This window comes from Hyla sarda, chromosome 7, assembly GCF_029499605.1.
Source record: "Hyla sarda isolate aHylSar1 chromosome 7, aHylSar1.hap1, whole genome shotgun sequence".
Classification (NCBI taxonomy): Eukaryota; Metazoa; Chordata; class Amphibia; order Anura; family Hylidae; genus Hyla; species Hyla sarda.
In genome coordinates, this window is record NC_079195.1 from 171,100,051 (window position 1) to 171,125,749 (window position 25,699).

General features: G+C 45.7%; 1 protein-coding gene across 3 annotated transcripts in view; it reads right to left on the minus strand.

Annotated features, from left to right (window-relative positions):
• COMTD1 (catechol-O-methyltransferase domain containing 1) overlaps positions 1 to 25,699 on the minus strand; it is a 74,929-nt gene that overhangs the window by 22,944 nt on the left and 26,286 nt on the right. For all 3 annotated transcript variants that reach the window (XM_056531300.1, XM_056531302.1, XM_056531301.1), the window contains exons 6-7: positions 24,247 to 24,383; positions 18,897 to 19,002 (exon numbers count right to left, since the gene is read on the minus strand). In XM_056531300.1, coding sequence (XP_056387275.1) covers positions 18,897 to 19,002; positions 24,247 to 24,383 — 243 coding nt within the window. The remainder of the gene's footprint in view (positions 1 to 18,896; positions 19,003 to 24,246; positions 24,384 to 25,699) is intronic.

Consider the following 25,699-nt stretch of genomic DNA (forward strand, 5'->3'; position numbering starts at 1 on the left):
TCATAAGGGAAAAAAAGCCCCCCAAAATTTGTAACCCCATATCTTCGGAGTAAGAACATACCCCATATGCGGATGTAATGTGCTCTGCAAACGAATGACAATGCTCAGAAGAGAAGGGGCGCCATTGGGCTCCTAGAGAGAAAATTTGTCCGGAATTGAAAGCCCCCATGGTGCCAGAACAAGGGACCCCCGCAACATGTGACCCAATTTTGGAAACTACACCCCTCACGGAATGTAATAAGAGGTGGAGTGAGCATTTACGCCCCACATGTGTCTGACAGATTTTTTGGAACAGTGGTCCCTGAAAATGAAAAATTTAGTTTTTTATTTCCACAGCCCACTGTTTCAAAGATATGTCCATTCCAAACAAATTTTCTCTCCAAAAGCCCAATGGCGCTCCTTCTCTTCTGAGCATTGTAGTACGGCAGCAGAGCACTTGATGTCCACACATTTTTTCTGTTCTGGCACCATAGGGGCTTCCTAAATGGGACATGCCCCCCAAAAACCATTTCAGCAAAATTCACTCTCCAAAATCCCATTGTCGCTCCTTCCCTTCTGAGCCCTCTAGTGCACCCAAGGAGCACTTTACATCCACATATGAGGTATTTCCTTACTCGAGAGAAATGGGGTTACAAAGTTTGGGGGGACTTATCTCCTTTTACACCTTGTAAAAATAAAATAAAAATGGCTCTGCAAGAACATGCAAGTGTACAAAAATGAAGATTTTGAATTTTCTCCTTCACTTTGCTATTCCTGTGAAACATCTAAAGGGTTAACAAACTTTCTGAATGTCATTTTGAATACTTTGAGGGGTGCAGTTTTTATAATGGGGTAATTTATGGGATATTTCTAACATGAAGACCCCTCAAATCCACTTCAAACTGAACTGGTCCCTGAAAAATTCTGATTAAGAAATTTTCGGAGAAAATTGTTGCTGAATTTTGAAGCCCTCTGATGTCTTCCAAAAGTAAAAACATGTCAACTTTATGATGCCAACATTAAGTAGGCATATTGTATATGTGAATCAATATATAATTTATTTGGAATATCCATTTTCCTTACAAGCAGAGAGTTTCAAAGGTAGAAAAAAAATGCAATATTTTCTAAATTTTCATGACATTTTGGGATTTTTCACCAAGAAAGGATGCAAATAACGACGAAAATTTACCACTATGTTAAAGTAGAATATGTCACGAAAAAACAATCTCGGAATGAGAATTATTGGTAAAAGCATCACAGAGTTATTAATGCATAAAGAGACAGTGGTCAAAATAGCAAAAAAGGGCTCAGTCCTTAACCTGTTAAGGACCATAGACGTACGTGTACGTCCTAGCTCCCTGGTACTTAACCCCTTAAGGACCAAGGACGTACCGGTACGTCCTTGGTCCTGCTCCCGTGATATAACGCGGGGTTACACTGTAACCCTGCATCATATCACGGCGGGCCCGGCATCATAGTGAAGTCGGGACCCGCCGCTAATAGCGCGCTTCGCCAATCGCGGCACCGCGCGCTATTAACCCTTTAGCCGCGTGCTCAGAGCTGAGCCACGCGGCTAAAAGCGAAAGTAAAAAGTGCCGGTTAACTCAGTGGGCTGTTCGGGATAGCCGCGGCGAAATCGCGGCATCCCGAACAGCTTACAGGACAGCGGGAGGGCCCCTACCTGCCTCCTCGCTGTCCGATCGCCGAATGACTGCTCAGTGCCTGAGATCCAGGCATGAGCAGTCAAGCGGCAGAATCATCGATCACTGGTTTCCTATGAGAAACCAGTGATCAATGATAAAGATCAGTGTGTGCAGTGTTATAGGTCCCTATGGGATAACAATGATCAGTGTGTGCAGTGTTATAGGTCCCTATGGGAGCTATAACACTGCAAAAAAAAAGTGAATGAATATCATTTAACCAAAAAGAAATAAAAATAAACATATATGGTATCACCGCGTGCGGAAATGTCCGAATTATAAAAATATATCGTTAATTAAACCGCTTGGTCAATGGCGTACGCGCAAAAAATTCCAAAGTCCAAAATAGTGCATTTTTGGTCACTTCTTATATCATTTAAAAATGAATAAAAAGTCCTATCAATAAGTCCTATCAATGCAAAAATGGTACCGTTAAAAACTTCAGATCACGGCGCAAAAAATGAGGCCTCATACTGCCCCATACACGGAAAAATAAAAAAGTTATAGGCACAAAATATGAGCCCTCATATAGCCCCGTACGTGGAAAAATAAAAAAAAAGTTATAGGGGTCAGAACATGACAATTTTAAACGTATTAATTTTCCTGCATGTAGTTATGATTTTTTCCAGAAGTCCGACAAAATCAAACCTATATAAGTAGGGTATCATTTTAATCGTATGGACCTACAGAATAAAGATAAGGTGTAATTTTTACAGAAAAATGTACTACGTAGAAACGGAAGCCCCCAAAAGTTACAAAACAGCGTTTTTTTTTCAATTTTGTCGCACAATGATTTTTTTTTCCATTTCACCGTAGATTTTTGGGCAAAATGATCAATACAAAGTAGAATTGGTGGCGCAAAAAATAAGCAATCATATGGATTTTTAGGTGCAAAATTGAAAGAGTTATGATTTTTTAAAGGCAAGGAGCAAAAAACGAAAATGCAAAAACGGAAAAAACCCCCGTCCTTAAGGGGTTAAGGACCAAGGACGTACGCGTCTGCGCGCCGGACGGGGACCGGATCCGGGTGACTGCTGATATCGATCAGCAGGCACCCCGCGCAAATGCCCAGGGGGGTGATCGGGGCAAATCGCAAGTGAATTCACACTTGCGATTTGCGCCTATTCCGGGTCATGGTGACCCGGAATATAAGGGGGATCGCGGTCGTCTAAGACACCCACGATCCCCCTGAAGGGATAGGAGTGAGGTGGCAGGGGTGCCACCCCTCCTATCCCTGCTATTGGTCATCAAAAGCGACGTCCAATAGCAGATCGGGGGGCGGTGGGGTTTACTTTCGTTTTCCCCGTTCTGCCCACCCACAATAGGCGGGGCAGGACGGGGAAACGACGGGGACCGGGGCCGAAGATCCACTTACCCGTCGGCGATGGCAGCGGGATGCGATCGTTGGTGGCAGCAAGCGGCAGAAGAGGATGGCTATGCGGCTCCCTGGATCGTATGGAGTGAGTTGCCTAGCAACATCTGGAGGGCTGCAGTCTGAGACCACTATACGGTGGTCTCTAACCTGTAGCCCTCCAGATGTTGCAAAACAGCTGGAGTGCCACAGTTTGGAGATCACTTTGCAGTGATCTCTATACTGTAACACACTAGATCTTGCAAAACTACAACTCCCAGCATGCCCAAACAGCTGTCTGGGCATGCTGGGAGTTGTAGTTTAGCAACATCTGGAGGACCACAGTTTGGAGATCACTGTGCAGTGGTCTCTAAACTGTAGCCCTCCAGGTGTTGCAAAACTGCAAAATCCAGAATGCCCAAACAGCAAACAGCTGTCTCGGCATGCTGGGAATTGTAGTTGCGTACCTCCAGCTGTTGCATAACTACATCTCCCAGCATGCCCTTCGGTGATCAGTACATGCTGGGAGTTGTTGTTTTGCAACAGCTGGAGGCACACTGGTTGGAAAATACTGAGTTAGGTAACAGAACCAAACTGAAGGTTTTCCAACCAGTTTGCCTCCACCTGTTGCAATACTACAACTCCCAGCATGCCCAGACAGCTGAAGGGCATGTAAGGAGTTGTAGTTATGCAACAACTGGAGGAGAACAATTTGGAGACCACTGTGTAGTGGTCTCCAAACTGTAGCCCTCCAGATGTTGCAAAACGTCAACTCCAAGCATGCCCAGGCATGCTGGCAGTTGTAGTTGGGCAACATCTGAAGGGCCAGATGTTGACGAACTACAACAGCCAGCATGCCTGGACAGTCTCAGCATGCTTTGAATTGACATCTGGAGCGCTACAATTTGGACACCACTGGTATAGTGTTCTCCAAACTGTGCACTTCCAGATGTTGCAAAACTACAACTCCCAGCATGCTGAGACTGTCCAGGCATGCTGGGAGTTGTAGTTCTGTAACATCTGAAGGGCACAGTCAGGGGCGTACCTAGAGCATTTGGCACCCGGGGTGGACCCTTTGTTTGGCACCCCCCCACCCGCACCCCCCCTTAATTACACCCCCCCTCCCTTTATTTATCCCCTCCTCTCCCCCCCTTAATTACACCCCCTCCCAGGAGCGGACTGACAACAATCAGGGCCCACGGACCAAAAAAAAGCAAGGGCCCCTACTAGGCTCTGCAGCTCGTCAATCTTCTGTCACGCCCCTATTCCACCTAAATCCCACACACAATAAACTAAAATTTATATATATAAGAAACACTTTAACATAGGTAAATTTCCATGACCAATAATACTGGTATACAAGGAGTAAATATATACCACCACACAATAACTGGATAATTCCGCCATACTGTACTGAATAAAACCACTATACACAGACCAGTATACTTTAAAGGATCTGTATAAGTGATTATATACAGGACCATATGGCGGTAGATATCAGCTGTACACAGGATCTGTATACCATATAAGTGATTACAGTTACATTTTGGGACTCACAATTATGTCTTTTCTGATCAGCGGCGTCCTCTTTCCTTTTCTTCTCCGTCCGGATAAGACCGCCATGTGGATCTCTTAACATCTGCAGGAAAAACATGTCAGACTCTGTATTTTTCCAGTGCCCTCCTCTGCACAATCTTTCCATCTATAGGCCCACAAACTGTAATAATGCCCTCCTTGGTGTCCTGCACAGTAAACGGGCAGGTAGGTAGCCAGGTAAATAGGTAATTAGGTAGATCTGGAAGCCAGATATGTAGGTAGGTGACAAGTTAGGTAGGTAGGGGGCTAGCTAGGTAGTTAGGCAGCCATGTATGAAGGCCAGGTATGTACATAGTTAGGTAGCTGGGTATGTATGTAAGTAGTTAGGCATCCAGGTATACAGTTAGGTAGCCCCCTTCCCTGTAGGTATAGGCAGCAGAGTTAAACCCCCTTCCCAATAGGTATAGGAAGAGTTAACCCCTCTTTCTCCTTAGGTACAGGCAGCAGAGTCCCCCCCCCCCATTCCCCATAGGTATAGGCAGAGATAAAAAAAAAAAAACCTCCTCCCGTTTCCCATAGGTATAGGCAGAGTTAAACCCCTTTTTTCCCATAGGTATAGGCAGATTCCCCCCCCCCTCTTCCAAATTGGTATTGGGAGAGTTACCCCCCTCTTCCCCATTGGTATAGGCAGTTACCCCCCTTTCCCCATAGGTATAGGCACAGTTACCTCCCCCCTCTTTCCCATAGGTATAAGCAGGTACACCCCCCCTCTTTCTCATAGGTATATGCAGTTACACCCCCCTTTCCCATATGTATATGCAGCTACACCCCCCCCCTCTTCCTCATAGGTATATGCAGTTATGCCCCCCTTTTCCCATAGGTATATGCAGATACATCCCCCTTTCCCATAGGTATATGCAGTTACACCCCCCCCCTTTCCCATAGGTATATGCAGATACACCCCCCCTTTCCCATAGGTATATGTAGTTACACCCCCCTCTTTCCCATATGTATATGCAGCTACACCCCCCCCCTCTTCCCCATAGGTATATGTAGAGTAACCCCCCCTCCCCTTCCCCATAGGTATATGTAGAGTAACCCCCCCCCTCACCTATAGGTATATGTAGAGTAACCCCCCCCCTCCCCTTCCCCATAGGTATATGTAGAGTAACCCCCCTCCCCTTCCCCATAGGTATATGTAGAGTAACCCCCCCCCTCCCCTATAGGTATATGTAGAGTAACCCCCCTCACCTTCCCCATAGGTATATGTAGAGTAACGCCCCCTCCCCTTCCCCATAGGTATATGTAGAGTAACCCCCCCTCCCCTTCCCCATAGGTATATGTAGAGTAACCCCCCCCTCCCATTCCCCATAGGTGTATGCAGAGTAACCCCCCCTCCCCTTCCCCATAGGTATATGTAGAGTAACCCCCCCTCCCCTTCCCCATAGGTATATGTAGAGTAACCCCCCCCCTCCCATTCCCCATAGGTGTATGCAGAGTAACCCCCCCTCCCCTTCCCTATAGGTATATGTAGAGTAACCCCCCCTCCTCCCCTATAGGTATATGTAGAGTAACCCCCCCCTCCTCCCCTATAGGTATATGTAGAGTAACCCCCCCCCCACTCTTCCATAGGTATATGTAGAGTAACCCCCCCCCTCCTCCCCTATAGGTATATGTAGAGTAACCCCCCCCCCCTCCTCCCCTATAGGTATATGTAGAGTAACCCCCCCCCCACTTCCCCATAGGTATATGCAGGTTTAAAAATAAAATAAAAAAGGATGCTCACCTGATATCCCACGCAGCGATCTCCTCAGCTGCAGGGCCTGCGTCTTCTCCCCTCCACAGTACAGGCGCCAATGAGTGACTTCATCGGCGCCTGTACTGCGTGCTGCGTGGGGGCGGAGGTCACGTCTCCCGCATACAGGAGAAGGCATCGCTGTCTGCTGGGGATCTGGGACTAGTGTCCCGGATTCTCAGTAGTGGTGGCGGCGGCTGCGGCGGGTCTGTCGCCTGGCACCCCCCTTGTGAGCGGCACCCGGGGCGGACCCCCCCCCTGCCCCCCCTTAGTACGCCACTGGGCACAGTTATGAGAACACTATACAGTGGTGTCCAAACTGTAGCACTCCAGATGTCAATTCAAAGCATGCCGAAACTGTCCAGGCATGCTGGCAGTTGTAGTTCTTCAACATCTGAAGGGCCACATGTTACAGAACTACAACTCCCAGCATGCCTGGACTGTCTGGGCATGCAGAGAGTTGTAGTTTTACAACATCTGGAAGGACACAGTTTGGAGGCCACTGCACAGCTGTCTCCAAAATGTGGCCCTCCAGATGTTGCAAAACTACAACTCCCAGCATACCCAGACAGCCAAAGGCTGCCTGGGCATGCTGGGAATTCTAGTTTTGAAACTCCTAGAAGAAGCAGTGAAGATCACTTTACAGCAATCTTCACTGCTGCATCTGACCCTGCAGCCGCTGAACCAGTTGCCTGCCGCTGGTCCCCGCGTGATCCCAGGTAACTGCCGCCGCATCCACAGCACCCGCACTTCGCCGTCATCTTCCCCCGCTCTGCCCCTACTATTCGTCGGTCAGTCCTGATCAGCCAATCGCAGCGGATAGGAGGAGGTGGCACCCTGCTACCTCACTCCTATCCTTCAGGATGGTCGGAGTGGTCTCTGACAGCTCCGATCATCCTTATTTTCCAGGCATCAGAGACCCGATCAGCCCGGAATCGCCGCAAATCGCCGATCTGAATCTCAGGACCCCCCCAGGCATTTGCAAGGGATGCCTGCTGAATGATTTCAGCAGGCATCTCGGTACCAGGGAGCAAGGGTGTACCTGTACGCCCTTCGTCCCTAAGGGGTTAAGTGACCCCTCGTTGGACTCCTGTTCACCCACACTATAACCCAGTGTATTGGGTTTAGTGTGTGTGAACAGGCTGACAGTTTTCCTTTAACCCCTTAAGGTCCAAGCGTTTTTCTGTTTTTGCACTTTAGTTATAACCCTTTCAATTTTGCACCTAAAAATCCATATGGTGGCTTATTTTCTGCGCCACCAATACTACTTTGCAGTGAGATCAGTCATTTTACCCAAAATCTACGGTGAAACGGGGAAAAAATTATTTTGCGATAAAATTGAAGGAAAAACTCAATTTTGTAAATTTTGGGGGCTTCCGTTTCTATGCAGTACATTTTTCGGTAAAATTAACACCTTATCATTATTCTGTAGGTCCATACCATTAAAATGATACCATAAATATATATATATATATATATATATATATATATATATATATATATATATACATATACATATACTGTATATATAGGTTTTATTTTGTCGTACTTTTGGAAAAAAAACATGCACGAAAATTTATACATTTAAAATTGTCCTCTTCTGACCCCTATAACTTTTTTTTTATTTTTCCACGTACGGGGCTATATGAGGGCTCATATTTTGTGCCGTGATCTGAAGTTTTAATTGGTACCATTTTGGTACCATTGTTTTGATCAGACTTTTTGACTGCTTTTTATAAAAAAATTTATGGTATAAAAAGTGACCACAAATACACTATTTTGGACTTTTGAATTTTTTTGAGCGTATGCCATTGACCGTGCGGTTTAATTAACAATATATTTTAATATCTAAGACATTTACACACGTGGCAATACCACATATGTTTATTTTTTATATGGAATTTAGGAAAAGGGGGGTGATTTTAAATTTTAATAAAGAAGGGGGTTAATGTGTGTGTTTAATTTTACACTTTTAGTCCACTTAGGGGACTATTAGGAGGAATCATTTGATTCCTCATACAGATCAATGTGGTTCCATAAAACCACATTAATCTGTGTGCTGGTCCTGACAGGCTTTATCATTGTCAGAGCCGCAGCAGGATGAGAGGTAAGCCTTCCGGCTACCTTAGCAGTGGATCGCCCCCCTGCGATAGCACTTTGGGGGGCGGGGGGGGGGGGGGGGGTGATCCACACTGGACCACCAGGGACGGGATAAAGACATCTTTAGACGCTGCTGTCAGCTATGACAGCGGCGATCTAAAGGGTAAATAGCCGTCCGCGATGATCACCGCATGTCTGCTATTAACGCCGGCCACCAGCTACAGGAAGCAGCTGGGGGCTGGCCGGTAAGATGCCACCTCGAGTCAGGAGCCTGCGCCATACCCAGTTAACAGCACATGGACAGGTATACCTGTCCATGCTCGTTATGGGGTTAAAATAGCTGTATGCACAAGACTGGGTAAAAAATGTACACTTAAGATGATGTGCCTGCTTCTACGTCGGGGTACACTCTATAAAACGTAGCTGACACTCTAAACAAGTAAATTCAGATGCAAAAACGATCCTTTACTATACTGCCTTGCAATGTTTCAGGTCTGGTATTGGAGCTTTTCTTTTTTAACACACTTTGAAGTGCAATGATATTAGTAATTTAAGGGTTTATCCAGGATTAGAAAAATAGTAATTTCTTCCTGAAACAGTATCACACCTGTCCTCAGTTTGTTTGTAGTATTGCAGTTTAGTTTTATTGAAGTGAATGGAGTCAAGTTGTAATATCACACACAACCTGAGGACAGGTGTAGTGCTGTTTTTGGAAGAAATGACTGTTTTTCTATTTCTGGATAATTCCTTTAACAGACTCCGTTAACAAGTTAACATAAGACTAACTGAGATTCATTTTATTTAGTATATAATATTAATTTTCCCAGTGGATCCCAGCACAGAACTGTAATACATTATAATGTTTTTACAATAAAGTGCCAAGCCAAAGATTTGGGGGGAATTTATAATTGTTGATGTAAAATAATAGTTTTTGTACACCTTTATTTTGTGTGGTGCTAATGTGTACTTGTGCCATATTTATCAAATGTTCACAGGGCATTTGATAAACTTAGCAATGGTACACATTTCACTTCAGTACACCATTTTCTATCGTTTATATGGCTTAGCAAAAATGTGTAACTTTTTAGATGTGCTTGTGAAATAATTTGCAACAATTTTAAAAATTCGCAGTTGATAAATCCCTGACCATTGCAAAAAAGCGAACCCTAATTTCGCTACTTTTTGACCTACTGCACAAAGATCTGCAACCTTTTACCACCAAAAATACAATGTAAAGCCGATGATAAATTCCCCCCATTGAACTGTACCATTTACTTGTGAGAGTTACTGCATATACATTTTTTCCATGGGAATACAGTACTTTACAATTCTATACCCACTGGGTTCTTGGAATACAGAGTTGCTAGAGTTTTATTACATTATTATAATTTATTAAGTTAGTATTAAACTAGAGATATTCTTCTTTTGTTGTATTTGGCTGGTTGACAATATTGAATATAGTTTTTTCCACCTTTCACTCTAATCGCGTCTGTATACAATATAATTCATATAGGTAATTTGTACATGATGAGTATACTCTTCAAGTGTAACCACATCTCCTCTGTAAATAGCAGACACTTTCTTTGTACAGCAGCAGTTAAAAGGAGTACTGCAGCCTTAGACAATTTATCCCCTATTCGCAGGATAGGGGATAAGTGTCTGATCGCGGGGGGTCCAAACGATGGGACCCCCTGCACTATACGGGGCCCCGGCGTGTCTGTTGACCTCTTAGTGAGGTAGACGACACAAGCATTAGCCACGCACAGCCACGGTAGTACCGGGTCCACATACAGGAGTCCCAGCGGTCGGACCCCCTGTGATCAGACACTTATCCCCTTTCCACAGGATTAGTTGTCTAAGGCTGCAGTACTTTAAAGAAACACTACCACCAAAACTCGTCTGGCCAGATACTACACTACAGGGTGGGCCATTTATATGGATACACCTTAATAAAATAGGAATGATTGGTGATATTAACTTCCTGTTTGTGGCACATTAGTATATGTGAGGGGGGAAACTTTTCAAGATGGGTGGTGACCATGGCGGCCATTTTGAAGTCGGACATTTTGTATCCAACTTTTGTTTTTTCAATAGGAAGAGGGTGTGACACATCAAACTAATTGGGAATTTCACAAGAAAAACAATGATGTGTGTTACGCCGAGCGCTCCGGGTCCCCGCTCCTCCCCGGAGCGCTCGCTTCACTCCCTCCGCTGCAGCGCTCCGGTCACGTCCTCTGACCCGGGGCGCTGCGATCCTGCTGCCAGCCGGGATGCGATTCGCGATGCGGGTAGCGCCCGCTCGCGATGCGCACCCCGGCTCCCCTACCTGACTCGCTCCCCGTCTGTTCTGTCCCGGCGCGCGCGGCCCCGCTCCCTAGGGCGCGCGCGCGCCGGGTCTCTGCGATTTAAAGGGCCACTGCGCCGCTGATTGGCGCAGTGGTTCCAATTAGGGTTTTCACCTGTGCACTTCCCTATATTACCTCACTTCCCTTGCACTCCCTTGCCGGATCTTGTTGCCTTAGTGCCAGTGAAAGCGTTCCTTGTGTGTTCCTTGCCTGTGTTTCCAGACCTTCTGCCGTTGCCCCTGACTACGATCCTTGCTGCCTGCCCCGACCTTCTGCTACGTCCGACCTTGCTTCTGCCTACTCCCTTGTACCGCGCCTATCTTCAGCAGCCAGAGAGGTGAGCCGTTGCTAGTGGATACGACCTGGTCACTACCGCCGCAGCAAGACCATCCCGCTTTGCGGCGGGCTCTGGTGAAAACCAGTAGTGGCTTAGAACCGGTCCACTAGCACGGTCCACGCCAATCCCTCTCTGGCACAGAGGGTCCACTACCTGCCAGCCGGCATCGTGACAGTAGATCCGGCCATGGATCCCGCTGAAGTTCCTCTGCCAGTTGTCGCTGACCTCACCACGGTGGTCGCCCAGCAGTCACAACAGATAGCGCAACAAGGCCAACAGCTGTCTCAACTGACCGTTATGCTACAACAGTTGCTACCACAGCTTCAGCAGTCATCTCCTCCGCCAGCTCCTGCACCTCCTCCGCAGCGAGTGGCCGCTCCTGGGATACGCTTATCCTTGCCGGATAAATTTGATGGGGACTCTAAGTTTTGCCGTGGCTTTCTTTCCCAATGTTCCCTGCATCTGGAGATGATGTCGGACCTGTTTCCCACTGAAAGGTCTAAGGTGGCTTTCGTAGTCAGTCTTCTGTCCGGAAAAGCCCTGTCATGGGCCACACCGCTCTGGGACCGCAATGACCCCGTCACTGCCTCTGTACACTCCTTCTTCTCGGAAATCCGAAGTGTCTTTGAGGAACCTGCCCGAGCCTCTTCTGCTGAGACTGCCCTGTTGAACCTGGTCCAGGGTAATTCTTCCGTTGGCGAGTATGCCGTACAATTCCGTACACTTGCTTCAGAATTGTCCTGGAATAATGAGGCCCTCTGCGCGACCTTCAAAAAAGGCCTATCCAGCAACATTAAAGATGTTCTGGCCGCACGAGAAATTCCTGCTAATCTACATGAACTTATTCACCTAGCCACTCGCATTGACATGCGTTTTTCTGAAAGGCGTCAGGAACTCCGCCAAGATATGGACTCTGTTCGCACGAGGCGTTTCGTCTCCTCGGCTCCTCTCTCCTCTGGTCCCCTGCAATCTGTTCCTGTGCCTCCCGCCGTGGAGGCTATGCAGGTCGACCGGTCTCGCCTGACACCTCAAGAGAGGACACGACGCCGTATGGAGAACCTCTGCCTGTACTGTGCTAGTACCGAACACTTCCTGAGGGATTGTCCTATCCGTCCTCCCCGCCTGGAAAGACGTACGCTGACTCCGCACAAAGGTGAGACAGTCCTTGATGTCTACTCTGCTTCTCCACGTCTTACTGTGCCTGTGCGGATGTCTGCCTCTGCCTTCTCCTTCTCTACAGTGGCCTTCTTGGACTCTGGATCTGCAGGAAATTTTATTTTGGCCTCTCTCGTCAACAGGTTCAACATCCCAGTGACCAGTCTCGCCAGACCCCTCTACATCAATTGTGTAAATAATGAAAGATTGGACTGTACCATACGTTTCCGCACGGAGCCCCTTCTTATGAGCATCGGATCTCATCATGAGAGGATTGAACTTTTGGTCCTCCCCAATTGCACCTCGGAGATTCTCCTTGGACTTCCCTGGCTTCAACTTCATTCCCCAACCCTGGATTGGTCCACTGGGGAGATCAAGAGTTGGGGGTCCTCTTGTTCCAAGAACTGTCTAAAACCGGTTCCCAGTAACCCTTGCCGTAACTCTGTGGTTCCTCCAGTAACCGGTCTCCCTAAGGCCTATATGGACTTCGCGGATGTTTTCTGCAAAAAACAAGCTGAGACTCTACCTCCTCACAGGCCTTATGATTGCCCTATCGACCTCCTCCCGGGTACTACTCCACCCCGGGGCAGAATTTATCCTCTCTCTGCCCCAGAGACTCTTGCCATGTCCGAATACGTCCAGGAGAATCTAAAAAAGGGCTTTATCCGTAAATCCTCCTCTCCTGCCGGAGCCGGATTTTTCTTTGTGTCCAAAAAAGATGGCTCCCTACGTCCTTGCATTGACTACCGCGGTCTTAATAAAATCACGGTTAAGAACCGCTACCCCTTACCCCTCATCTCTGAACTCTTTGATCGCCTCCAAGGTGCCCACATCTTCACTAAATTGGACTTAAGAGGCGCCTATAACCTCATCCGCATCAGAGAGGGGGACGAGTGGAAAACGGCATTTAACACCAGAGATGGACACTTTGAGTATCTGGTCATGCCCTTTGGACTGTGTAATGCCCCTGCCGTCTTCCAAGACTTTGTCAATGAAATTTTTCGTGATCTGTTATACTCCTGTGTTGTGGTATATCTGGACGATATCCTAATTTTTTCTGCCAATCTAGAAGAACACCGCCAGCATGTCCGTATGGTTCTTCAGAGACTTCGTGACAACCAACTCTATGCCAAAATTGAGAAATGTCTGTTTGAATGCCAATCTCTTCCTTTTCTAGGATATTTGGTCTCTGGCCAGGGACTACAGATGGATCCAGACAAACTCTCTGCCGTCTTAAATTGGCCACGCCCCTCCGGACTCCGTGCTATCCAACGCTTTTTGGGGTTCGCCAATTATTACAGGCAATTTATTCCACATTTTTCTACCATTGTGGCTCCTATCGTGGCTTTAACCAAGAAAAATGCTGATCCCAAGTCCTGGCCTCCTCAAGCAGAAGACTCCTTTAAACGACTCAAGTCTGCCTTTTCTTCGGCTCCCGTGCTCTCCAGACCTGACCCTTCCAAACCCTTCCTATTGGAGGTTGATGCCTCCTCAGTAGGAGCTGGAGCTGTTCTTCTACAAAAAAATCCTTCCGGGCATGCTGTCACTTGTGGTTTTTTCTCTAGGACCTTCTCTCCAGCGGAGAGGAACTACTCCATCGGGGATCGAGAGCTTCTAGCCATTAAATTAGCACTTGAGGAATGGAGGCATCTGCTGGAGGGATCAAGATTTCCTGTTATTATCTACACCGACCACAAGAACCTCTCCTACCTCCAGTCGGCCCAACGGCTGAATCCTCGCCAGGCCCGGTGGTCTCTGTTCTTTGCCCGATTTAATTTTGAGATTCACTTTCGTCCTGCCGATAAGAACATTAGGGCCGATGCTCTCTCTCGTTCCTCGGATGCCTCAGAAGTTGATCTCCCTCCGCAACACATCATTCCACCTGACTGCCTGATCTCCACTTCTCCTGCCTCCATCAGGCAGACTCCTCCAGGAAAGACCTTTGTTTCTCCACGCCAACGCCTCGGAATCCTCAAATGGGGTCACTCCTCCCATCTCGCAGGTCATGCGGGCATCAAGAAATCTGTGCAACTCATCTCCCGCTTCTATTGGTGGCCGACTCTGGAGACGGATGTTGGGGACTTTGTGCGAGCCTGCACTATCTGTGCCCGGGATAAGACTCCTCGCCAGAAGCCCGCTGGTTTTCTTCATCCTCTGCCTGTCCCCGAACAGCCTTGGTCTCTGATTGGTATGGATTTTATTACTGATTTACCCCCTTCCCGTGGCAACACCGTTATTTGGGTGGTCGTTGATCGATTCTCCAAAATGGCACATTTCATCCCTCTTCCTGGTCTTCCTTCTGCGCCTCAGTTGGCTAAACAATTTTTTGTACACATTTTTCGTCTTCACGGGTTGCCTACGCAGATTGTCTCGGATAGAGGGGTCCAATTCGTGTCTAAATTCTGGAGGGCTCTCTGTAAACAACTCAAGATTAAATTAAATTTTTCCTCTGCATATCATCCCCAGTCCAATGGACAAGTAGAAAGAATTAACCAGATCCTGGGTGATTATTTGCGACATTTTGTTTCCTCCCGCCAGGATGACTGGGCAGATCTCCTTCCATGGGCCGAATTTTCGTATAACTTCAGGGTCTCTGAATCTTCCTCCAAATCCCCATTTTTCGTGGTGTACGGCCGTCACCCTCTTCCCCCCCTCCCTACCCCCTTGCCCTCTGGTCTGCCCGCTGTGGATGAAATTTCTCGTGACCTTTCCATTATATGGAGAGAGACCCAAAATTCTCTCTTACAGGCTTCTTCACGCATGAAGAGGTTCGCGGATAAGAAAAGAAGAGCTCCCCCCGTTTTTTCCCCTGGAGACAAGGTATGGCTCTCCGCTAAATATGTCCGCTTCCGTGTCCCTAGCTACAAGTTGGGACCACGCTATCTTGGTCCTTTCAAAATTTTGTGTCAAATTAATCCTGTCTCTTATAAACTTCTTCTTCCTCCTTCTCTTCGTATCCCTAATGCCTTTCACGTCTCTCTTCTCAAACCACTCATCCTCAACCGTTTTTCTCCCAAATCTGTTCCTCCCACTCCTGTTTCCGGCTCCTCGGACGTCTTCTCGGTCAAGGAAATTTTGGCTGCCAAAAAGGTCAGAGGGAAAAATTTTTTTTTAGTAGACTGGGAGGGTTGTGGTCCTGAAGAGAGATCCTGGGAACCTGAGGACAACATCCTTGACAAAAGTCTGCTCCTCAGGTTCTCAGGCTCCAAGAAGAGGGGGAGACCCAAGGGGGGGGGTACTGTTACGCCGAGCGCTCCGGGTCCCCGCTCCTCCCCGGAGCGCTCGCTTCACTCCCTCCGCTGCAGCGCTCCGGTCACGTCCTCTGACCCGGGGCGCTGCGATCCTGCTGCCAGCCGGGATGCGATTCGCGATGCGGGTAGCGCCCGCTCGCGATGCGCACCCCGGCTCCCCTACCTGACTCGCTCCCCGTCTGTTCTGTCCCGGCGTGCGCGGCCCCGCTCCCTAGGGCGCGCGCGCGCCGGGTCTCTGCGATTTAAAGGGCCACTGCGCCGCTGATTGGCGCAGTGGTTCCAATTAGGGTTTTCACCTGTGCACTTCCCTATATTACCTCACTTCCCTTGCACTCCCTTGCCGGATCTTGTTGCCTTAGTGCCAGTGAAAGCGTTCCTTGTGTGTTCCTTGCCTGTGTTTCCAGACCTTCTGCCGTTGCCCCTGACTACGATCCTTGCTGCCTGCCCCGACCTTCTGCTACGTCCGACCTTGCTTCTGCCTACTCCCTTGTACCGCGCCTATCTTCAGCAGCCAGAGAGGTGAGCCGTTGCTAGTGGATACGACCTGGTCACTACCGCCGCAGCAAGACCATCCCGCTTTGCGGCGGGCTCTGGTGAAAACCAGTAGTGGCTTAGAACCGGTCCACTAGCACGGTCCACGCCAATCCCTCTCTGGCACAGAGGGTCCACTACCTGCCAGCCGGCATCGTGACAATGTGCTTAGTTTTAACGTAACTTTATTATTTCATGATTTATTTACAAGTTTCTGACCACTTATAAAATGTGTTCAATGTGCTGCCCATTGTGTTGGATTGTCAATGCAACCCTCTTCTCCCACTCTTCACACACTGATAGCAACACCGCAGGAGAAATGCTAGCACAGGCTTCCAGTATCCGTAGTTTCAGGTGCTGCATATCTCGTATCTTCACAGCATAGACAATTGCCTTCAGATGACCCCAAAGATAAAAGTCTAAGGGGGTCAGATCGGGAGACATTGGGGGCCATTCAACTGGCCCACGACCAATCCACTTTCCAGGAAACTGTTCATCTAGGAATGCTCGAAGCTGACACCCATAATGTGGTGGTGCACCATCTTACTGGAAAAACTCAGGGAACGTGCCATCTTCAGTGCATAAAGAGGGAAACACATCATCATGTAGCAATTTTGCATATCCAGTGGCCTTGAGGTTTCCATTGATGAAGAATGGCCCCACTATCTTTACCACACCATACCATCAATTTTTGTGTTCCAACAGTCTTGGAGGGATCTATCCAATGTGGGTTAGTGTGAGACCAATAGCGGTGGTTTTGTTTGTTAACATCACCATTCACATAAGTTTGCCTCATCACTGAACAAAATCTTCTGCGTAAACTGTGGTCCTGTTCCAATTTTTGTTTTGCCCATTCTGCAGCACATGAAACTACAGATACTGGAAGCCTGTGCTAGCATTTCTCCTGCGGTGTTGCTATCAGTGTGTGAAGAGTGGGAGAAGAGGGTTGCATTGGCAATCCAACACAATGGGAAGCACATTGAACACATTTTATAAGTGGTCAGAAACTTGTAAATAACTCATGAAATAATAAAGTTACGTTAAAACCAATAAGTTTGATGTGTCACATGACCCTCTTCCTATTGAAAAAATAAAAGTTTGATTCAAAATGTCCAACTTCAAAATGGCCGCGCACCACCCATCTTGAAATGTTTCCCCCCCTCACATATACTAATGTGCCCCAAACAGGAAGTTAATATCACCAACCATTCCATTTTATTAAGGTGTATCCATATAAATGGCCCACCCTGTATATACACACACGCATACACATCCCAAGAGGGATTGCAGCAAGAAGGGCGGAAGTGAGCCCGGCCAGGCTTCAGATGACGTTGCACCTGCCAGGCCACTCCCCCTTCCTCCCTCGCATGCAGCAGAAGAAATGTGCAGCCTTAGTGAGGGGGAAAAAGATATTTATGATAATTTATAAGTTGAAATAAAGGCAGGGATAGCGTTAGTGAGTGTCAGGGACAGATTGGCGGGGAGGGGCTTTATGGACAGTTTAGTTGATGATAGGTACGATAGTTTGGTCCCTTTTTATTACACACTTCTAAATCTTTAGTGAATGAATGTCATCTACCCTAAAAAAATTCTGAGAAGCCCTAAGCAGAAAGAGTTTCACCTGAAAAGAAGCCAAATCAGGACCTCACTAGAAGCAGTAATTGCATTCAATCACTTTTCAGACGGCACTGGGAGGATAGTCACCTGTACCCATTTGCTGTTGCTAGATGGCTGTACTTTTCCTTAAGAAAATGTAGTTTGCAGGTCAAAGATTTCTTCAAACTGTTTACTTTCTCTAAATAAGCTCATAGTGACATATTACCTTTTGATTGGTGGGGATCCTGGTGTTTGAGACCTCCACTGATCTCTAAAATGATGGGATAGAGGACAGCTGAGCACTTTCGCTCCTTTGTAAAATTATTATTCAAAGGTTTTAGCAGTGGAGGTCAAAGATTATTATTCAAAGGTTTTAGCAATGGGTATCCATTAAGGCTATATCCACATGCAATGGATTTCATCTGTTGTATTCTCAAATCTGCATGTAGAGATTTTGTCTACTGCAAAAAACAGTGAAATCAGTAGAAATCTAAACAAATCTATAAGACATGCTGTAGGATGTCCCCATGCAGATTTTTTCTCAGCTGTGTAAGTATGGATTTTTCTGTGAAGATTGCTGTTTACAGGGAACAAGTCACTTTCACGATGCCTAAACTACAAGTCAACAGGATTGTCACCTGATGGCTTCTTCCAACCCCCCGGCCTTGATTGATAGATCTATTTATATATCCAAACAAACAGAGCTCTATCAATGCCAGTGAGAAGTGGAGAAGCCACTGGGGACCATCCTAATGACTTGTGGTTCAGCAGCATAAAAGTAATGATAGGTTCCCTTTAAATCTGCAACATAATCTGTTAAGGAATTCAAAGCTTCTGACTCCTGACCAAACCCAGAAATCCTGTTTTAGGGCAGGGGCACATCCGCAGCATAGCAGGAAATACGCCATTATGAGCGGACACACACGGCTACCAGGAACAGCCGGAAGCTTGGTCTGCAGTCCCTCTGTGACTGTTGCCGCATTTCATGCTGCGGATGCACCTAAAGTCACCCTGCCCTTATGCAATTATACAGTTTATGCTGTCTTCATGTACATCTATTTGCAGCTATTTTGTATTTTACTGTTCCATAATTTAGCCTGTGTGCATGAGGCATAAGACTTTAGAGTAATAAACAATATACAACTTTTCTATGGGAAGGGAAGATATATGAATTTAAAGTTTAAAACATAACATCAGTCCATCAGCAAGAGGTAGTATACTTAGGAAAACACGAGCATCACGTAAGATGGCTTCATTCATCTGCTGTAAGCTTTGCACCTTATCTGTCAATGAGTTACTTTTTAGAACAGCTCCATTGCACAGCACCTGTTAAATAATAATATTTTGATTAATATTTCACATCTTAGAAAGTAAACTATACAATACAGTATACCAGATAATAAACATAAGTGCATCTCTTGTAATAAAAATACAGACAGAGGGGATGTTTAACAGCCTTTTAATTTCTTAGCAAATCTTACACTGGTTCTAACTTTCTTGATGAACTGTTGACAGATCAGCTTTGTAGACGGAGTATTATCATAGACTAATTTTTTATTTCCACAATAAGCTTTCGGATTTACATCTGGACTGTTTGCTGACTATGTAATTGAGTGAATATTTCTTTCCTGAAAAAAGGCTTTAACGCTCTTTGGCAAGATTATTCTTATCCTCACCAAACCTATTTTCTATCAATAGAAGGAGAAACTGTATACACACTCTGGTCCTCCACCTGATATGCAACCCCATATGATAAATGAGTGGAGAAATCTGACGTATTATTTAAATGGGATCCTGGGACTTGTAGTTGGAGGGTGAACTCTAACAAAAGAATATTAACTTCTGCTTTGAGTGTTCTACTCTTACAGTCTGACATATTCCTAAGGCTAGAATTCCACTGAGATTTTTTCCCCCGAGCAAAAACGCCAGGAAAAATTGCCAGGAAAACTGCCACAAATTTTCCTTGCATGTTAGCAGTTTTTCTGGCTTTTTTTTTTTTTTGACATTATTTCTGGTGTGTGGAAATAGCCAGTTTTGTCCCCTATGACAGTTTTCTCACTGTCTTCAGGTACCACTCTGTGGGTCGGATGCTGAGCGCCCGGTCCACAGAGTGTAAGGAGATGGAGTGATGTATAGCATCACTACTCACCTCCCCCGGCCGTATAGTATACAGGGGGTACCCTTGCATACTATACAGGAGCCGAGAATCCTGTCATTATACTGACAGGACTACCAGCTCCTATAGCCGTTTGGGCAGTATACAGTATATACAGCTATCTATAGATAGCTGTATATAGTGTATAAAGAAGACGAGTTCCACTTACCTTCCTCGCTCCCTGTCCCCGCCGGGTCAGTGTAGCTCCGCCCCTAGTGATGACGTCATTGGGGGGGCGGAGCTACAGAAGGGAACCAGGCAAGTAAATCTGAAGCTATGTTCACATTGTCCGTTTTGTATAATGTGAACAGACCCTTCTGGCAGTGTCTACCCAGACAGGGAGACTACAGCTGTTGCTAAACTACAACTCCCAGCATGCCCAGACAGCCAAAGGCTGTCTGGGCATGCTGGGAGTTGTAGTATTGCTCCAATTGGTGGCTCCCTGTTTGGGTAGACATTGCATCATGGGTGCTCTCCCCAGCAGACAGCGCCAAAAATGTCATAACCAATTTTTTGTGTTTTTTTTCCTTCTCGTTTCAGATCCGTGTATGCAGAGGATTACGGCGGAATTGATGGATTACGGCGGATTAATTTTTTCTTCTTTTAATAAAATGGTTAACGAGGGCTGTGGGGGAGTGTTTTTTTTAAATAAAATAATTTTTCTAATGTGTTGTATTTTTTATTATTGAATTTTCAGGCTTAGTAGTGATAGCCGGTCTTATTGACGGAATCCATTACTAAGCCAGGGCTTAGCGCTAGCCCCAAAAACAGCTAGCGCTAACCTCCAATTATTACCCCGGTACCCACCGCCACAGGGGTGCTGGGAAGAGCCGGTACCAAGAGGCCCGGAGCGTCAAAAATGGCGCGCCTGGGCATAGGCGGTAACTTAGGCTGGGGAGGGCCAGTAACAATGGTCTTCGCCCACCCTGGTAACGTCAGGCTGTTTGGTTGGTATTGTGATGAGAATGAAAATATGGGGAACCCTATGCGTTTTTTTTAAAATGTATTTATTTAAATAAAAAAAACAAAAAAACGTATAGGGTTCCCCGTATTTTCCTTCTCAGCACACTATCAACCAAACAGCAACAGCCTGACGTTACCAGGAGGGGCGAGGACCATTGTTACTGGCCTTCCCCAGCCTAAATAACGCCAGCCTGTTACCGCCTAGGCCCAGGAGCGCCATTTTTGACGCTCCGGGCCTGTTGGTACCGGCTCTTCCCGGCACCCCTGTGGCGGTGGGTACCGGGGTAATAATTGGGGGTAGCGCTAAGCCCTGGTTTAGTAATGGATTCCGTCAGTAAGACCGGCTTCCACTACTAAGCCTGAAAATTCAATTAAAAAAAACAAAACACATTGGAAAAAATATTTTATTTTAAAAAACACTCCTCCACAGCCCTCGTTAACCATTTTATTAAAGTAAAAAAAAACTTAATCTGCCGTAATCCATCGAATCCACCGTAATCCTCTGCATACACAGATCTGAAACGAGAAGAAAAAAAATTGGTTGTGACATTTTTGGCGCTGTCCGCTGGGGAGAGCACCCATGATGCAATGTATACCCAAACATGGAGCCATCAATTGGTGCAAAACTACAACTCCCAGCATGCCCAGACAGCCTTTGGCTGTCTGGGCATGCTGGGAGTTGTAGTTCAGCAACAGCTGTAGTCTCCCTGTCTGGGTAGACACTGCCAGAAGGGTCTGTTCACATTATACAAAACGGACAATGTGAACAGAGCTTCAGATTTACTAGCCTGGTTCCCTTCTGTAGCTCCGCCCCCTAACAACATCATCACTAGGGGCAGAGCTACACGGACCTGCCCGGGACTCGAGGGAAGTAAGCGGACTTCGTCTTCTGTATACACTATATACAGCTATCTATTGATAGCTGTATATAGTGTATACCGCCCAAAGGGTTAACCTACACTGTCCAGCAGTGTAAGTTAACTCTTTACTTGCTGGGCTTGCGCATAGCGCACAGCTCAGCAAGGGGTTAAGTGAGCCAGCAATGTGTATACTGTATACACATTGCAGACTCACTGTAAGTTCTTGTTGGGCAGTAGGTATACGATGTATACCTATGGCTCAGCATCAGCTGATCTCCCGGCTCTGTAGCCTTGAGAACAGCTGATCCTGACAGTCACATCAGGAGGATCGCAGCGGGTGTCAGGAGGAGTGACATACGCTGTGATCTGGCCCTTACTGCAGGTACTACTACTCCCAACATAGAGCATTAATAGACATATCGCAGCGAGTGTAACCTTTGACACCTGCTGCGATCTGTCTATTAATGCAGGTACTACAGCTCCCAGCAAGGAGCAGAGTGTACTCCATGTTGGGAGTAGTAGTACTTGTAGTTAAGGAAAGATCACTGCAGGTATCACTCCTGACACCCGCTGTGATCCTTCTGTATAATGTATAGATGCAGTGGCCGCTCTTCTATGGTCCCCTGCACTGCCATATATATACACATCTTCCTATTTCTCACAGAGAGCTGTGATTGGCTGGAACCATCTGGCCAATCACAGCTCTGCGGGAAATATGAATAGGTGTGTATATACGGCAGTGCAGGGAACCATTGAAGAGCGGCCGCCGCATCTATACATTATACAGGAGGATGGCAACAAACCCTGGCGATCTGTCAATAATCACAGGTAACTACTACTCCCATCATGGAACAGTGTGTTCCATGCTGGGAGTAGTAGTACTACCTAAAAAAAAAAAAAAAGGGAAACACACACACCCTACATTTTTATTATTGTTGGCTACATTTTTAGTGCTTTACCCGCTCACATAAATTGATCCCTGTTTAAAAATTAATAAACATTTCGTAATAAAAGAGATACATTTCATTAGATACAATTTTTTCCATCACTACTGTATCTTTTTTATTATTTTTTTTATGGTACCCTACGAAATTTTAATAAAAAAGGTATCTCCATAATTTTTTTGGGATCGCTAAAGTCCAAAAAAGAATAAAAACCGCCTGCAAAAACGCAAAATTTTAAACTAACATGGCGTTTTTCTTGGCGTTCTTGCTCTCCCATAGAATTCTATGGGAGGAAAAAGTCACGATTTCAGGGCAAAACACGCCAAACTAGGTTTTTTCGGGCCATTTGAAAATCCAGCAATCCCGATATGGCTGAAAAATGCCAAAAGGATAAAAAAAAAACGCCAAACTGAAAAACGCCAAGTGAATCTGGCATTTTGCAGTTTACTATTGACTTGCAGCTAACATCTGGATGCGGCGTTTTTACACTGAAAAAACGCCCTGCAGGAAAATTGGCGTTTATGACGTTTTTGCAAAAAAAACCTCAGTGTAGTTCCAGCCTTAGTCTACCTGTATATTTTCTCTTCATAATTTTCCCATTTCGTTTATACTTTGTTTTTTATTTAACTTAGATGGCTTAAAAGTAGACCGGGCAGAAAGATGCATAAGATCTATCACAGTGGCAGATGCTATGGGATACATTTTGCACCAGAATTCTGGAGCATTTTAAGTCATGCCCCATTTTATCTAAGTAATGTCCTCTTTCTAGACCCTTTTCAAAACTGTCTAGTAATGCGCAAAAGCTGTCTACAACAAATGACAAATTTTACGCAAGGCATGTATGCCTTTTTTGTGCAACTCAAGCCCTTTTTCTGAAGCATTTATTAAATCTACAACATTGTCTTGTGTGGACATCCTCTAAGGCTCCTTTCACACTAGTTCCGTCGCATGTTCTGTCACGATTTTCGGCAAAAAACGGCCGTTACAAAACCCCTGACGGCTGAGACTAAATTGCATTGCAGCCTATGGGGTTTTGTAAATGCCCGTTTGCACCCTTATATGCCCGTAATTCATTACGGATGTTATACAGTAACGGGACATCGTGGCGGGAAAATTACTGCATGCAGTAATTTTTCCGCCACAATGTCCCGTCACTGTATAACGTCCGTAATGAATTACGGGCATATACGGGTGCAAACGGGCAGTTACAAAATCCCATAGGCTGCAATGCGATTTAGTCTCGGCCGTCAGGGGTTTTGTAACGGCCGGTTTTCGCCGAAAATTGTGACAGAACTTCAATAACGGAGAAATCACTAGTGTGAAAGGAGCCTTAGGCAAAGCGGTGTGGACATTTGCTAAGGCAAGTTCCACTTGACAGTAATATGTATTACAGATGCAGATCCAGGCCTAACTGTGGGCCTAATGACTTGACTTATAGGATCATTGGGGGTGATTTATCAAAACCCGCGTAAAGGAAAAGTTGGCAAAAGCAACTGATCAGATTTTCTTTTTTGAAAATTAAAGAAGCAAACTGGTTGCTATGGGCAACTGCTACACTTTTCCTCTGCACAGGATTTGATAAATCTCCCCTATTGCAATAACATTTTTGCCAGGGGCTGTATTATGCACAGAATGAACAATTACTTACCCCATCTATGGCTAGTACTCCTTTGCTCTTCAACAGGCGCAGACATTTCTCATAGCATTTTCTGCACTTTGTTTGACCAGCCATATTTATAAAGATTAGGTCAAATGTCTCAGCTTCCCCGGCAGACAGTAAGTCATCTAGACAAAAGAGAGGTAAATAGAAGGAATTAGGGTACGTTCATACGAGCTGATTGCCTGTGGAATTTCCGCAGCGTATTTTGCTACCATTGATTTCAATGGGCCTAATGGAAATTCTGCAAATCTGCCTCTATTGCGAATGTTCTGCTGACCCAATGAAATCAATGGTAGCAAAATAGTACGCTGCGGAAATTCCGCAAGTAATCCGCCGGTGTGAACGTACCGTTAGATTAGAATTAAATAACTTGACTGTTATGCTTAGGTTTATATTTATCCAATCTATCTTTGTTAATATACTCCTACTTCTTAATCTTTGCTTATAGTTTGGCGTTACAGAAATGCCCTAATTATACAAAATTGTGCCCTTTACAAGGGGGAGGGAAGTCAGGCTATCTTCACACATTTTTCCCCTTTTTGGTTTTAAAATGGCCATAGAACAGAGCTCAGAGAATGGGAAAAAGCTGCATTTTTAACTATTGAGTTCTACTGCACACACAATCATTTTACATCCAAATTTTTTTTTGTAGTCAGGATTTTCAGCTATTAAAAATTGGCCTTTTATGCAAAAGCTAATTATTTCTTCCCAGATGTTTTTCATGGAAAATAGCAGTTTTGTTTTCAACAGATTAAAATACTAGCTAAGGGCTCCCTCATATGAGTGATTTATTTACAGGCTTAGGCTTGTTTTTTAGGGGAAACTTGTTTTTTTTCGGCCAAAAAACGCTGCGGCCAGATGTTAGCTGTAAATCAAAAAGAAATCGCAAAACTATTTTTCTACTTGGCGTTTTTTCCACTTTGGCGTTTTTTAAATCCTTTTGGTGTTTTTTCGGCTTCTTGGCGGTTTTGCAAAATCGCAGCATGTTAAGCCTATTTTTCCTGAAATCATGGCGTTTTTCTCCCATCGAAGTCTATGGGAGTAAAAAAAACACCATGTGGGTTTTAACTTTGGCGTTTTTTCAGGCGGTTTTTATTATCTTTTGGACTTTAGTGATACAAAAAAGTGATGGAGATACCTTTTTTAATAAAATTTCGTAGGGTGCTATTAAAAAATAATAATGGGATTAGTGAGGGATGGGAGTAGTAGCACCTGCAGTTAAGGACAGATCACAGAGGGTATCACTCCTGACATCTGCTGTGATCGTCCTATCTATTGCAGAGATGCGGAGCGGCTTTCTCCTGTGCTCCGCATCTCTGCACTATACACCAGCTAGTGATATGAATAGAACATCGCTCATTCATATTTCCCTCTGAGAGCGGTGATTGGCTGCAACCATCCGGCCAATCCTCATTGTGGACGGAAAATATGAATGAATGAT